Genomic DNA, 15320 nt, shown 5'->3' on the forward strand with positions numbered 1-15320 from the left:
CCAACTGGTCCACATGTCAAAGGGAACAAAGACACTTGGTCCCTGCAGGTGTCAGTGACCATGGCAGCCCCACTGGCAGGGCTCCTGAATGTGAGTATCTGGCTTGAAGTTTCTCAGTAAAGAGAACATTCTGAGACAATGCTTCTCCAACTTTAAAAATCATGTGGATGGAGCTCCCGCTGTGACTCAACAGAATCAGCAGTATCTTGGGAGCCTCTGGGATGTGGGTTCGATCCCTGGCCTGGCACAGTGGGTTAGTTGTGGCTCAGGTCACAACTGTGGCTCCGATCTGATCCCTGGCCCAGGAGCTCTGTAGGCCACAGGGGAGCCAAAATAGGACCCCCCAAAAAATAAAATAAAAGAATCTGGAGGCATGTTAAATCACAGAATTCTGGGCCCACCCCGAGATATTGATTTAGTAAGACCTAGGAAGGAAGCAAGAATTTGCATTTCTTTTTCTTTTTCTTTTTTTTTTTTTTTTGTCTTTTTAGGGCCACACCCATGGTGTATGGAGGTTCCCAGGCTAGGGATCCAATCAGAGCTGAAGCCACCAGCCTATGCCACAGCCACAGCAACGCCCGATGCAAGCCACTTAAAGTTAAAGACATCAGTTCCCCCACCCATCGTGAGAAGCCTGATTTCATTATCATTTAAAGTTGTCCTTTGAAAGAAGGATGTACAGATGGCCACAAGCACATGAAAAAATGCTCAACATCACTGATTATCAGAGAAATGCAGATCAAAACTACCATGAGATACCACCTCACACCAGTCAGAAAGACCATCATTCACAAGTCCACAACTAACAAATGCTGGAGGGGGTGTGGAGAAAAGGGAACCCGCCTGCACTGTTGGTGGGAATGTAAGCTGATACAACCACTATGGAGAACAGTATGGAGGTACCTTAGAAATCTCTACATACAACTACCATATGACCCAGCAGTCCCACTCTTGGGCATATATTGGGACTTGTGGTTGCCAAGGGGGTGGGGGAGGGAGTGGGATGGACTGGGAATTTGGGGTTAATAGATGCAAACTATTGCCTTTGGAATGGATTAAGCAATGAGATCCTGCTGTGTTGCACTGGGAACTATGTCTAGTCACTTATGATGAAGCATGATAATGTGAGAAATACAATGTGTACATGTATGTGTAACTGGGTCACCATGCTGGATAGTAGGAAAAAATTGCATTGGGGAAGTAACAATTAAAAAAAATTAATAAAAAGACATAAAATAGAGAAATGAAATAAAATAAAATTGTCCTTTGAGGTGGAAGCCTGACAGGGATGCTCAGAAGTGACTGTACAATATTGTAAAAATGGCCATACTACCCAAAGCAATCTACAGATTCAATGCAATCCCTATCAAATTACCCATGACATTTTTCACAGAACTAGAACAAACAATCCAAACATTTATATGGAACAACAAAAGACCCAGAATCGCCAAAGCAATCCTGAGAAACAAAAACCAAGCAGAGGCATAACTCTCCCAGACTTCAAGAAATACTACAAAGCCACAGTCATCAAAACAGTGTGGTACTGGTATCAAAACAGACAGACAGACCAATGGAACAGAATAGAGAATCCGGAAATAAACCCTGACACCTATGATCAATTAATCTTTGACAAGGGAGGCAAGAACATAAAATGGGAAAAAGAAAGTCTATTCAGCAAGCATTGCTGGGAAACCTGGGCAGCTGCATGCAAAGCAATGAAATTAGAAAACACCCTCACACCATGCACAAAAATAAACTCAAAATGGCTGAAAGACTTAAATATACGACAGGACACCATCAAACTCCTAGAAGAAAACATAGGCAGGAGTTCCCATCGTGGTGCAGTGGTTAACGAATCCGACTAGGAACCATGAGGTTGCGGGTTCGGTCCCTGCCCTTGCTCAGTGGGTTAACGATCCGGCGTTGCCGTGAGCTGTGGTGTAGGTTGCAGACGCGGCTCGGATCTCGCGTTGCTGTGGCTCTGGCGTAGGCCAGTGGCTACAGCTCCGATTCGACCCCTAGCCTGGGAACCTCCATATGCCGAGGGAGCGGCCCAAAGAAATAGCAAAAAGACCAAAAAAAAAAAAAAAATAGAAAAAGAAAACATAGGCAAAACACTCTCTGACATCAACCTCATGAATATTTTCTCAGGTCAGTCTCCCAAAGCAATAGAAATAAGAGCAAAAATAAACCCATGGGACCTCATCAAACTGAAAAGCTTTTGCACAGCAAAGGAAACCCAAAAGAAAACAAAAAGACAACTTACAGAATGGGAGAAAATAGTTTCAAATGATGCAACTGACAAGGGCTTAATCTCTAGAATATATAAACAACTTATACAACCCAACAGCAAAAAAACCAATCAATCAATGGAAAAATGAGCAAAAGACCTGAATAGACATTTTTCCAAAGAAGATATACAGATGGCCAACAAACACATGAAAAAATGCTCAACATCGCTGACTATAAGGGAAATGCAAATCAAAACTACCATGAGATATCACCTCACACCAGTCAGAATGGCCATCATTAATAAGTCCACAAATAACAAATGCTGGAGGGGCTGTGGAGAAAAGGGAACCCTCCCGCACTGTTGGTGGGAATATAAACTGGTACAGCCACTATGGAGAACAGTTTGGAGATACCTTAGAAATCTATACATAGAACTTCCATATGACCCTGCAATCCCACTCTTGGGCATCTATCCGGACAAAACTCTACTTAACAGAGGCACGTGCACCCGCATGTTCATTGCAGCACTATTCACAATAGCCAGGACATGGAAACAACCCAAATGTCCATCGACAGATGATTGGATTCGGAAGATGTGGTATATATACACAATGGAATACTACTCAGCCATAAAAAGGAATGACATAATGCCATTTGCAGCAACATGGATGGAACTAGAGAATCTCATCCTGAGTGAAATGAGCCAGAAAGTCAGACAAATACCATATGATATCACTTATAACTGGAATCTAATATCCAGCACAAATGAACATCTCCTCAGAAAAGAAAATCCTGGACTTGGAGAAGAGACTTGTGGCTGCCTGATGGGAGGGGGAGGGAGTGGGAGGGATCGGGAGCTTGGACTTATCAGACACAACTTAGAATAGATTTATAAGGAGATCCTACTGAATAGCATTGAGAACTTTGTCTAGATACTCATGTTGCAACAGAAGAAAGGGTGGGGGAAAAACTGTAATTGTAATGTATACATGTAAGGATAACCTGACCCCCTTGCTGTACAGTGGGAAAATAAAAAAAATTATTTAAAAAAAAAAAAAAGAAGTGACTGTAATTAAGTCCAGTAGCTGGCATGGGGGCACTGCTGACTGGGCTGGCTTGAGGACAGGGAAGGTCCGGGCCACAGCTGAGTCTCAGGGCTGCCAAGAAAAGCTGTCCCAGCGCCAGAGTTCCAGGTTGGGGCTGGGGACATCTGCCATCACTTCTGTAGGGGTGAGGATGCTCTGACAGCCATCAGCTGTGGACCAGGATGATGCTAGGTTGGTGGGAACTGGGAGTGGAGGAGCGGCACTCTTGGGGAAGCCTGCAAGATTGCCAGCTTTGCAATTCTGGGCGAGTTAAAAACCCAGGCTCCAGAAGCAGTCCTTTTGGAGGGTGTATGTGATCAGTTACTGGGACTAGACAGGACCACAGCCAGGAATTTCAATCATCTACACACTTCAACTCATTTACTCCCAAATCACAGGTGTGAAAAAGGTCAGGAAGGAGAAAAAGTCCCACTAATTGGAATGACTTTACCAGGATCACACAGAAAGCTTGGATCACTTTATGTACGTGTTGAACTGTACAACAAAGCTCTGCCTTTCCTGATTCAAACATCTTAGCATTGGAATGTTCCACGTTTTGTACTATGAAACATTGAAATTTTCATCAAGGCTGTTCCTCATGTCCAGAAAAACTCGTGAAATTAGTAATTCAATAATAAATTTTGTCATTATCATCCGTGAAAGAAGTCCTAGATATATGGGAGTCACACACACCTGGCTTCATAGAGACACACCTCCATGTGGATTGCAACGATTTCATGGTTTGATGAGTGATAATGACAAGCAAATACAATTCTTATTAAATGTGCAGCAGTGTTTCGAAACACCACTGTTTTATGATGGGGTAAGGTTAATGTTTTAAAGATATAAATGGTCTGTACTAAGCACATCTCTGCTATTTTCTTATGCCAACAGTGAAATATGGACCCTTAAACGTGATATTGTTCATATTAAAAGTGGCTGTATTGGTCTATTGAAAATTCTAATTCTGAAAGCATTAGAAAAAAAATAACATGATCAAACAATACCCTTTTTTTTTCTACCAAAACTATGGAATTGGTAGGAAAAAAACCAGATGTTTCAGCTAAAATCAGAGGAGGGAAAACAAGTTGGGGGAAGAAGGGACCAAGAAGCAGATAATAAATCTGTCTGGAAGGTTTCCAGGTCACTAAGACTCATTATTTTTTCTCCCTAAAGAGCTAAAGGCCATTAAAAGTGGAGACTAGTTTTGTGCGGGAATGGAAGTAACAATGCCTACAGGGCTAGACAGAGAGGGCAGGCCAGTGAAGGCAGCCAGGTATGAGAAAATTCACAGAGCTTTTGTCACTCCAGTTTGCTACATTTGATAGAAATGTGGGCATACAGAACTTCTCCTGACTCTAAGAAAAACAGCAGTGTGGCCGTGATGATAAATAGCAAGTGCTCCTTGGCCTGAGCTCTGGGGAGCAATTGAGAGGGGTAGGAACGGTGACGGCCTGGGGAAGACAGGCCCCACCTACCAGGGGCAGCTCTGACTCTCCTTCAAGCATTTAACTGATGGCTGCCTCACGAGAGCAGAGGCCCTCGATCTTCAGAACTTTTCAGAAAAGTCAGAATTTGGATTTTTTTTTTTTTTTTTTTTTTTTTTTTTTAGGTAACATCACTTGCTTTTTTAAATGCTGCCTTGATTTTTCACAAGTGTGCTGGTCAAGCAAAACACATCTGTGGGCTAACTCTGGACTGTAGATCCCATTTATGACCTCTGCTTTAAATCACGTATTTCTGTGTATTTACGATTTCTCAGTGCTACTTATGAGCTAAGAGGAGCCCTGGGTCAGCATTACTGAGATGTCTGCACCAGCCCAATTTCCTAAGAATTTAAGAAAGGCCACAGTGAGTCAAATCATTGGTCCAATCAGCTATTTTGCTTCTGAGTGGCACCAAGGGACCACTGGGGAAAGATTGCTGGGGCTTAATCTCTTTGACTCTAGGCTCAGAAAGTTAGGGCAGTCCCCCAAGCATTTGTGGTTTTCTTCCCTTGGATTTGTAAAATATTTCAGGTGCAGGGAAAAACAGGATAAGTAACTTGTCTTCTCGCTTGGTCAGAGCTTAACGTTTGATCACAGTTGCTTCGGGTGTATTTTTTAAATTTTAAAATAAAATGTGAAGACTGCTGGTGTTCTTGGTTACCCACCTTCTCTAGACAGTAACCATCACCCTAAACTTCTCGTTGATCATGTCCACTTGTGTTTTTCTAGCTTAAAAATAAGTGTAAACTGGAGTTCCCGCCACTGCGCAGTGGTTAACGAATCTGACTAGGAACCATGAGGTTGCAGGTTCAATCCCTGCCCTTGCTCAGTGGGTTAAGGATCCAGCTTTGCCATGAGCTGTGGCATAGGTCGCAGACATGGCTTGGATCCCATGTTGCTGTGGCTCTGGCGTAGGCCAGCGGCTATAGCTCTGATTAGACCCCTAGCCTGGGAACCTCCATGTGCCACGGGAGCGGCCTTGGAAAAGGCAAAAAGACAAAAAAAAAAAAAAAAAGTGTAAACTTTCCAGTCATAAGCTTTGCCTTAAAACCTAAACTATTTACAGGTAGAGGCATAACCTGAACCACTTCCTAAGTTGTGGAAAATGTAAATCCAGACGTACAGGGGCCACTGGTTAAATTACTTAATCTTTTGACAAATTAAATTTTCTCCTGGGATAATGATCTTTGCACTATCCACCCAACTTGGGTGGGATGACGAGAAAATGCAATAATGAGAACAAGTGTTCTTTGGAAAAAGATAAAGTGTTATCTGCATGTAAGGTTCGAGCACTTTTATTAATAAATTCCTTACATGTCTTACTCCTTTCGCAAAGTACTAGTTTATTTTACTTGTTCCCAAAGCTGAGGGAGGGGCCCCCATTCCTACAGAGTAAGAGCTTTCCTTTCCAGCTTGACTTCATCAACTTGGATTATAATCCTTCTCAGCCTTTGTCTTTCCAGACAAAGAATTGTTTTATTCTTTCCCCAAAGGGAAAGTATTCTATTACGATTTTTGGAACTGTTTTTTCCTAAGCTTTCTTAAGTCTGTTATATTCTTCTGGAGGCACAGAAGCAGCCAAAAATGCCTGCAGTATTACAGGTGCAAAAGCTGTGCTTAGGCACAGATTTATTAAATATTTGGCAAACATAATTGTATATAAGTAAAAAACCAAACCAAAACAAAACCATATCAAACCCACAAGGAGCTACCATCTCACACTCATTAGGACAGGTATTATCATGAAAACAGCCGATAACAAATGTTGGCAAGGCTGTGGAGAAGCTGGAATGCCTGTGCACTGTCAGTGGAGTGTGTAATGTTGTAGTCGCTCTGGGAAGCACTACTGCAGTTCCTCGAAAAATTAAAAATAGAATGATCTAAAGATCCAACAACTCCACTTCTGGGTATATACCCCAAAGAATTGAAAGCGGAGTCTCAACAAGACAGTCTTTTTTTTTTTTTTTTTTTTTTTTTTTAAAACAGCCACACCTTTGGTATATGGAAATTCCTAGACTAGTGGTTGAACTGGAGCTACAGCTACTGGCTTGCACCACAGCCACAGCAACACAGCATCTGTAACCTACATTGCAGCTTTCAGCAACACTGGATCCTTAACCCACTAAGCAAGGCCAGGGACCAAACCCATATCCTCATGGATACTAGTCGGGTTCTTAACTTCCTGAGCCACAATGGGAACTCCCGCAAGGAGATATTTATATACCTATATTCATAGCAGCATTATCCACAATAACCAAAAAGCAGACGCCAAGGCTAATGTCTATCAACAGATGGATGGGTAAACATAGGGTGGATATACATATAATGGAATATTATTTAGCCTTCAAAAGGAAGGAATTCTGAGACATGCGCTAACAGAGATGAACACTGAGGAAGGACATTATGCTAGGTGAAATAAGCCAATCACAAAAAGACAAATACTGTGTGATTCCACTTATACAAAGTACTCAAAGTAGTTAAATTATAGAGACAGGATTTTTTTTTTTTTTTTTTTTGTCTTTTTGAGGGCTGCACACACGGCATATGAAGATTCCCAGGTTAGGGGTCTAATCAGAGCTGTAGCCACCGGCCTCACCAGAGCCACAGCAACATCAGATCCGAGCTGCATCTGTGACCTACACCACAGCTCAGGGCAACGCTGGATCCTTAACCCACTGAGCGAGGCCAGGGATCAAACCCGCAACCTCATGGTTCCTAGTCGGATTCATTTCTGCTGAGCCATGACGGGAACTCTGAGACAGAAATTTGAATGGTGGTTGCCAAGGGCTGGAAGTATGAAGAGTTATTGTTGAATAGGTTGAGTTTTAATTTTGTAAGATGAAAAGAGTTTGTGATATTGGTTGTGCAATAAGGTGACTGTACTTAACACTATTGAAGTGAACACTTAAAAATGGTTAGGATGATTAAAAAAAAAAAAAGAAAAAGAAAAAGAAAAACACCAGGGAGTTCCCATCATGGCTCACTGGAAATGAATCTAAATAGTATCCATGAGGATGCAGGTTCAATCCCTAGCCTCGCTCCGCAGGTTAAGGATCCGGCATTGCCGTGAACTGTGGTGTAGGTCGCAGACCTGGCTTGGATCCTGCATTGCTATGGCTGTGGTGTAGGCTGGTAGATACAGCTCCAATTGGAATTCCAGCCTGGGAACCTCCATATGCCCTAAAAAGACAAAAAAAAATTTTGTCGAAGGATGGATTAATGGAAGGATCATGGTCAAATATGTAGCCGTGGAGATGAAGACCTACTTCAGGTCCTGGATGCAGCACTTCCTAGCACAGCCTACGTGACTTCTCTACGCCCCATTTATCCTAACCATATAAACTGAAGAGAGTAATAGTAACTTCTTAATAGAGTGATTGTGAAGATGAAACAAGTGAATGCTTAGTGTGCTATCTGGCTAGAAAATTAAGAAAGGAAGTAAAGCCAAATTTGCAGGAAAGAGCTAGGTTGATGGAACGTGGCCTATGATGCTTTACCATTATGTCCATGTGCTTCCAATGGAAGCCAGTATTAGTAACTGCTCAGTAAATGTTGACTGAATGAATGAATGAACTCTAAGATAAGGGTGAACTTTTGAATTCTGTTAAAATATATTTATCAAACAATTCGATCCCTGGCCTTGCTCAGTGCGTTAAGGATCCAGTGTCACCGTGAGCTGTGGTATAGGTCACAGACACAGCTCGGATCTGGCGTGGCTGTGGCTCTGGCGTAGATCAGCAGCAACAGCTCCAACTGGACCCCTAGCCTGGGAACCTCCATATGCCACAGGTGTGGCCCTAAAAAGACAAAAAAAAAATTTCCTTAATTTATTTTAAAGACAAAGAGCTAGATCATGATGGATACTTATTCATTTATGCGAATTGTGCTAACTTTTTTCAGGTCCTTGTGGGTCCACTGTGAGTTTATTTATTTATTTATTTATTTTTGTCTTTGTTTTTTTAGGGCCACACCTGAGGCATATGGAGGTCCCCAGGCTAGGGGTCTAATCGGAGCTACGCTGCCAGCCTACACCACAGCCACAACAATGTGGGATCTGAGCTGCATCTGCGACCTACACCACAGTTCACGGCAACGTGCCGGATCCTTAACCCACTGAGCGAGGCCAGGGATTGAACCTGAAACCTCATGTTTCCACTGTGCCATGAAGGGAACTCCCATTTTGAGTTTATTTAGTATTTTTTAGCACCTACTAGATTCCCAGCACAGTCCCAGGATCAGGATTGCACCTGAAAACAAAGTACTACCCTACCTTCTAGTTGTTGTCAGTCAGTGGAACAGACAGGTAAGGGAGCACATGGATTAAGGGTCTTGCCAGAGGCAGGTTCAAGGTGCTGGGTGCAAAGGAAAGTTGCACCCACCCTGCTGGGGGCGCAGGAAGGTTTTGGCGAATGAGGACCCCCTGCCCCAACAAGGGCAAGGTATCTGGACTGGGTCATGAAGAATCGGTAGGACTTCTTCAGGAGGAGAAAGAGGGTGGGGGGGCGATGCCACATACGAAGGCATGAAATACAGGTGAGGGAGATGAGACCACTAGACACTTTCAGGGAAGTTAAGTTGCTTCCATGAAGCACAAAACAAAAGTGGGGGAAAGGAAAATAGCCCAACACAGAGACTCGAGGGCCTGCTGCTCAGAGCTCATTAACCTGCAGAGGAGAGAGGGGCTTAATTCTTTTGCTAAGGAAGACCACGGAGGGTTTTAAGCAGAGACCTGATCAGATACTTGCATGAAGGGAAGAACAGGCAGGAGGGCCAGGTAAGTCAGGTGACCAAACAGGGAAAAACCGGGAGATGAGAATGGCCTCAGAGAAAGGGATGGATATGAGACACGCTAAGGAAGGTGAGTTGAAATGTCTTCACGTTACTTGTTCTGTAGGTGAGTAAAAATGTTAAACCATCAGCCACACACGTACTTAAGTCAGACCTGCAAGACTTCTCATTTTGGAATGTTGCCTGAAAATCCATCATGAAGAGAAGGCAGACTGCAAATCCCCTTAAGCGATCCTTGCCTGGCTTCTAGCTGAACCCAAAGAACTTTGTTGGGATTTCCTGGTTTGGTTGCAAACTGGAAATCAAAGCTCCCTTCCCTGTGGATCAAGGCCCAACCTGGAGGCTTTTATCCTCAAGAACCCGAGCCAGAGGAGCTCTGCAAAGAAGCGCAAGGTGCCTCACCAGTATGAAGTCTAAAATATACTAGACAGTCAAAGTTGACTGTGACAAGTAAGACTAGCTGAGCGATTCCTGAAAACGAGGAATTGGGTCCAGGAATGGAAATGAGGGGTGGTGACAACTTATAAGGGCCAGCCTTTCATCTGTCCTAGGTACCCAGAAGAACCGGACACCAGCCTTACAGGCAGGACCATAGGGCTGGGCCATTAAAGAAGGTATGAACCACAATCAGAAGATAACAGAAGCTAGATTGAAAGAGAAGATGCGGCAGACTTTCTAAGCGCTCCGGGATTAACCCAGTGGGTGATTTCTTCAGAAAAGCATCATGTCTAAGGCGGTAGTAGGGAATCACGACTTCGCAGAATACTGTAACTTTCAATTCCCTGACAGTTGCGAATTGTGAAGGAATGATGCACCGTAATAACCATGGCCATCGAACGTTCTTTTTGGAACTATCTTTGCTCATATGCATTGCAGAGAATTACTAATCTCCTACACTTTGAAACTTTGTCCAAACATTTTAAAAAGTTTTTGAACAAGAGCTTCCAAGACTCATGATCCAATGCCTGAGGTCTATAGTTTCCTGTTTCCTCTTGCCCCACAGCCTCATCTTCTCCTATTTCTCACCCCAGACCGCTTCAAAAATTTAAGACCAGAAAAGTCAGATCGAAACACAAGCCAAACACCTTAGAAGCCACACAAGTGCATTTTACAAACTAGGGTGGCGGTTAAGGTACGACCATTCAGTGCCAAACCCTTGAATGTTCACTGACTGTTACAAATGAGGCAAAGCCAGCGCATCAGCTGAGCAGAAGAGACTGACAAGTGGAAGCCCCAGGGTCTCACCCAGCTCTACATCCTGATCATCGGTCAGCACAAGAATGATGTTGGGCCGGATGTTCTTCCGTTCCTGCTGCATCCGTCCTCGGAACCTCGGAGATCTGACAGTCGAAGAACAGAAGCTTCCCAGTAGTTCTGTGCCCAGGACGGCCAAGACCAGGGCACAGCAAGAGTACTTCATTCTGTTCGGTCCAACGTCACAAAACTATCAAAATGTCTGTCTCTCCTGGTTCCTGCAGGTCTGGGCAGTCGGAGAGAAAGAGAGAGGGAGAGACTAAAATGAAATCCAAACTCCAAACACAGTTGCAGAAAAAGGGCTCCAATGCAGTGAGACCTAAGCTGGCAGAAAAAGGGCTGCCCGTGAGTCAGAAGCGTTGGGTTGTGGCTTTTTTTTTTTTTTTTTTAAGCGCCTGATTATTTTGCAAATTCACTTTTGTTCTTTATTCTCATTCCAACTTTTCCGATTTCAAAATTCGTTGCCAAAACAGAACTTCCAACACAGAGCTCGGATGTAAAAAGCTTTCTGACAAGAGCTCATACCTTGAATTAGGTATCCTGGTTGAATGATCGATTTCTGTACTCAGAGGTATTCAGGACATCTGCAGATGGGGTCCTGCAAGGGGGAGAAAAAAATACAAAGGTAATGTCATTCAAGGATTTTTGATATAGATTTTTGTTCTGATATAACTTCTTGAAACAGCATATATATATATAGTTTATATATAAATATATTAATATATATGTATAGATACACACACATATAATTTAAAGCTGAACTGCAAAAAGGAAAAACAGAAGGAAACAACATTCGGAACTGCTAATGAATGACTTGAATACTACACACATTTCAGAATCACAAATACAGTGATACGGGTATCATTCCTGCTCACACTTTAACAGTACTTTAAAGATCCCCAAGAAAAGAATGATTGATCAGGATGAGCCTGCAGTGCCTGCAAAAGCACAGGGCAGTGGACGGTTTGCATCTGGGGAGCAGCTGGCGCTTGGGGCACGTGGGGGGGAGCGTTAACTCACCTGTGGCTGATATTGAGTACTAATCAAGCCGAATGAAATGCAAAGCTGTCATGTGTCATCTGCCTGATGTCACTCCCTACCCAGAAGAGTTCTTTCTGCTGACAAAGACTTCAGAGTAAGTGACTCTGAGGACAACCCTTCCCAGCCTCCAAAAAGCTCCTCACTGTCCTCCATCAATCACCAGGGGAAGGGGTGCCTTTTCCGGTCGGGGCTGGTCCCTGGCTCCAGCCTGTGTTCCCAGAGCGTCGGCGCCTAAGGGGACAGAGCCCTCCGCCGACTGTCAGCACCAGCCTCACTGCTGCCCAGACCCAGTGCAGCGCCGCCAGCACTGAGGTTTGGCTTTGCTGCAGCGGATCTCGACCTGCAAAGCAAAATGACTGATTGATCGGCTCTGAGGCTGGAGGTGAGAAGCGACTCTTCCACCCTAAAAGAGTAAAATCTGGAGGGGGGAGCTCCAAAATCGTTGCAGGAGGAGACTTTTGAAAGGGTTGGGAAAATACCCCTTTCACTTTAGAACACTAACCTGCTGAAAGCTTTTCTCTTGGACTTCTGAAAGATAGCAAAGGGCTCATTTAAAAAAAAAAAAAATCTTTCTCATGCATGTCAGGACGGAGGATCTGTATGGGAATTTTGGATGCCCTAAAATTAATTAGATAGCAGCCCGCTCCAGCAGGCACTCTGTCCTCACACACCTGAGGGTCTGTATTTTGATCCTCAACAGTAAACTGGCATCAGACAAATAAGCATCATGAATTAAGTGTGAGGGCTGCAAAGCAGAAGGGAGGGGACCCTGCCTTCAGTTCTGCAGGGAGAGTGAAAGAAGAAAGAAAGATGCTATACGGTTTGCCCCTGCCACACACATGACTGTGTTTTAGACACACACCCACACACACTCACCCACCCACCTATTATTTTAAACTTTATGAGCTGTTTTGTAAACAGTTCTAATGCTTTTCACTCTCCAGCCTGTAATTATTCTTCGAGAGGGGAGGGGGGGGAGAGAGGAGGAGGGAGGGGGAGAGAGGAAGAGAGAGAGGAGACTCAACAAGAACTAGGTTTTCACACAAAAATCCAGTGTCTGCAGCAAGGAAGCTCTGACCACATTATCTGCAGAGCAAGAAGTCAGCCTCCTCCGATTGATCCTGTGGCTTGGTGTGTGGGTTTTTTGGGGGGTTTTTTTGGTAATAACTTGGGGTTATTTCACTGACTGCCTTGCATACTGAACAGTGAAAGCCCACAATTGTTCTGCACTGACTGGTTTCTGGGCATTTGTTTTAAATCATGAGAAAACTGATATGAACCCGAAAGGACAGGAAAGTGAAAGAAATGAGCGAAACACTGGCTTTTTCCCATAGAGCATGCATCAGCCGAAAGAGTTAAATGAGAGATTTCTCAGAGGATTGGTTCTCGAAGTAGCAAAACTTTGCCCACCTCTCAAAGCCGGCGAAGGTGTGTGAAGAGACAGCAGCGTTTCTTGCATCTGATATGGCTTAAACCAACCTCTGCTGACAAGGGTGACCCAGAAAATACAGACTCAAGAGTATGGGGGAGGGGGGAACAGCGGCACTTGGTTTAAATAATCAGTCACAACATTAAACTGAAAATTCTTGACAATTAAGACGTTGATAACATTCCCTGGAACCCAATCAATGTTCCAGGTTATTCTTTTCTTTATCTTATTTACTTTACTTCTTCCTTTAGGAAAAAGAAAATGAACCTTAATGGCACCTTATATAAACTACATTGAAAATCATTTCCGCATAAGAGAACGGGAGCGGAAAGGTGGCACATTTTATATAAAGTGGCTTTCTTTCTGGAGTGTTCGGTGCAGAAGAGATCGACTTTTTTTTTTGGCCACAGTTTATTATTGATTCAGAGGGTTCATATGTAAAAGCTGAGAAATTGAGTGGTAAAGAAAATGAAACATTCAGACAGGTCTGGGCAGCAGGAGAGCCCCCACTTCTAGTCCACCTCCCCTCACTAAAACACACAAAACACACCACTCTGAAGAAAAGTGCACACAGACAATTCTTTATTCAAAAATGACCTTTTAGAACCTGTCATCCTCTCACTGCTTGGTTTCCAGCTCCAGAAGGAAAAGAAGTAAAGAAGAAGGAAAAAACAAAAAAACAAAAAAAACCCTGACAGACAAAATGCAGACCTTGACAAAGACAACAAGGATGCCATGTTTGAATTGGATACTTCGTGGCGGACGACAAGTGTCCTTAGAGACTAACAATTTGTCTTGAGAAATCGTTGCAAATGGGAGAAATGTCAAAAGAGGTTTTTCTCACACATGGAAAGTGAGCTTGAGGAACGATGCTGTATTCACGAATCAGCACCAGAACACAAGCCGCCTTTTCTTCAAGCCCTAAAATGAAAACGCCAATTGTAGCTACGGCCAATTGGTGTGGCAAGTTTACAGCACTTTGTTCGGGGCAGTCCAGCCAACTATAAATGTGACATTAAAAGTTTCAAGTCACATATAAAAGAAAGAAAAGACCGGGAAGACTTCAAGCCAACTGGACAGAAAGTCTAGTTCACATATGCTTGTCTAGCAAAACCCCACACTAAATCAAAGCCCTCATTGCCCCGGTACGTTTAAGGGGTGTCTGTCTTCATCACGACCCCTCTCCCTTGTCTGGGCAGCTGGTGCCGAGGTAAAGGGGATGCCGGTGATAGGCTTGTCCACCGCGGTGGCTGTCAAGCTGTACTCTGGGAGGACCCTGAGATCCTTGTGGGCAGAGCCTACAAGGCCAGAACTATTTTGATAAGAACACACATCACTGCCTGTTTTCACTTTGTTGACATGTGCACTCATGGTGTAAGAGCAATGATGGATAAAACTGCTTTTGTATGAATCAAGGGGGTATCACATACAGTTTTTTAAAAAGCTAGTTTCACTGCAGATGAGGCAGTAAAATGGTTAATTTGATTAACCTTTGACACTGGATACACAGCTTCTCTTTAAAATTTTCTGTTTCATGAGAGGAGAGACATAACACTTTGCTGCCTATGGAGGCGAGGTTGATGCTTGTCGGGGAAAGGCACGGTGAGTGAGTTCCAAAGTGAACTAGACACATTTTATTTTGCAAACCAAATTCTCCAGCCAGGGATTGAACCCACGCCACAGCAGTAACAACACCGGACCCTTAACTGTAAGGCTACCAGAGAACTCCTGGACACATCTTTTTTTTCCCCCCCTTCTGTTTTAACTTGAAAACTATTTTTGAAAGAATTATTTATTTTGAAAGAATTATTTGGACAGATTTTTAGCAGATATTTTCTCAAGTCATAACTGACATGAGACTATCATTGCAAGGAAAATGGTATTTGTTGCTAATGATAGAAACCATAGATTTCAAGAAGTTCCCATTGTGGTGCAGAGGAAACAAATCCCACTAGTATTCATGAGGATGTGAGTTCGATCCCTGGCCCTAATCAGTGGGTTAAG

General features: G+C 43.5%; 1 protein-coding gene across 15 annotated transcripts in view; it reads right to left on the bottom strand.

The window, feature by feature from the left end:
- The window catches only part of SULF1 (sulfatase 1), a 182943-nt gene that overhangs the window by 76970 nt on the left and 90653 nt on the right, over nt 1–15320 (bottom strand). For 13 of the 15 annotated variants that reach the window (XR_002343270.1, XR_002343269.1, XR_002343271.1 and 10 more), the window contains 2 exons: nt 11372–11444; nt 10838–11072 (listed from right to left, as the gene is read on the bottom strand). Coding sequence is in view for 10 of the 15 variants with exons in the window: in XM_021089268.1 (XP_020944927.1) it covers nt 10838–11012 (175 nt within the window). In the remaining 5 variants the exon portion in view is untranslated. Of the gene's footprint in view, nt 1–10837; nt 11073–11371; nt 11445–13297; nt 13575–15320 lie in introns of those variants that run through there. The other 2 variants (XM_021089260.1, XM_021089265.1) reach the window with 2 other exon arrangements.

The sequence above is a fragment of the Sus scrofa genome, chromosome 4 (genome assembly GCF_000003025.6).
Source record: "Sus scrofa isolate TJ Tabasco breed Duroc chromosome 4, Sscrofa11.1, whole genome shotgun sequence".
Taxonomy (NCBI): domain Eukaryota; kingdom Metazoa; phylum Chordata; class Mammalia; order Artiodactyla; family Suidae; genus Sus; species Sus scrofa.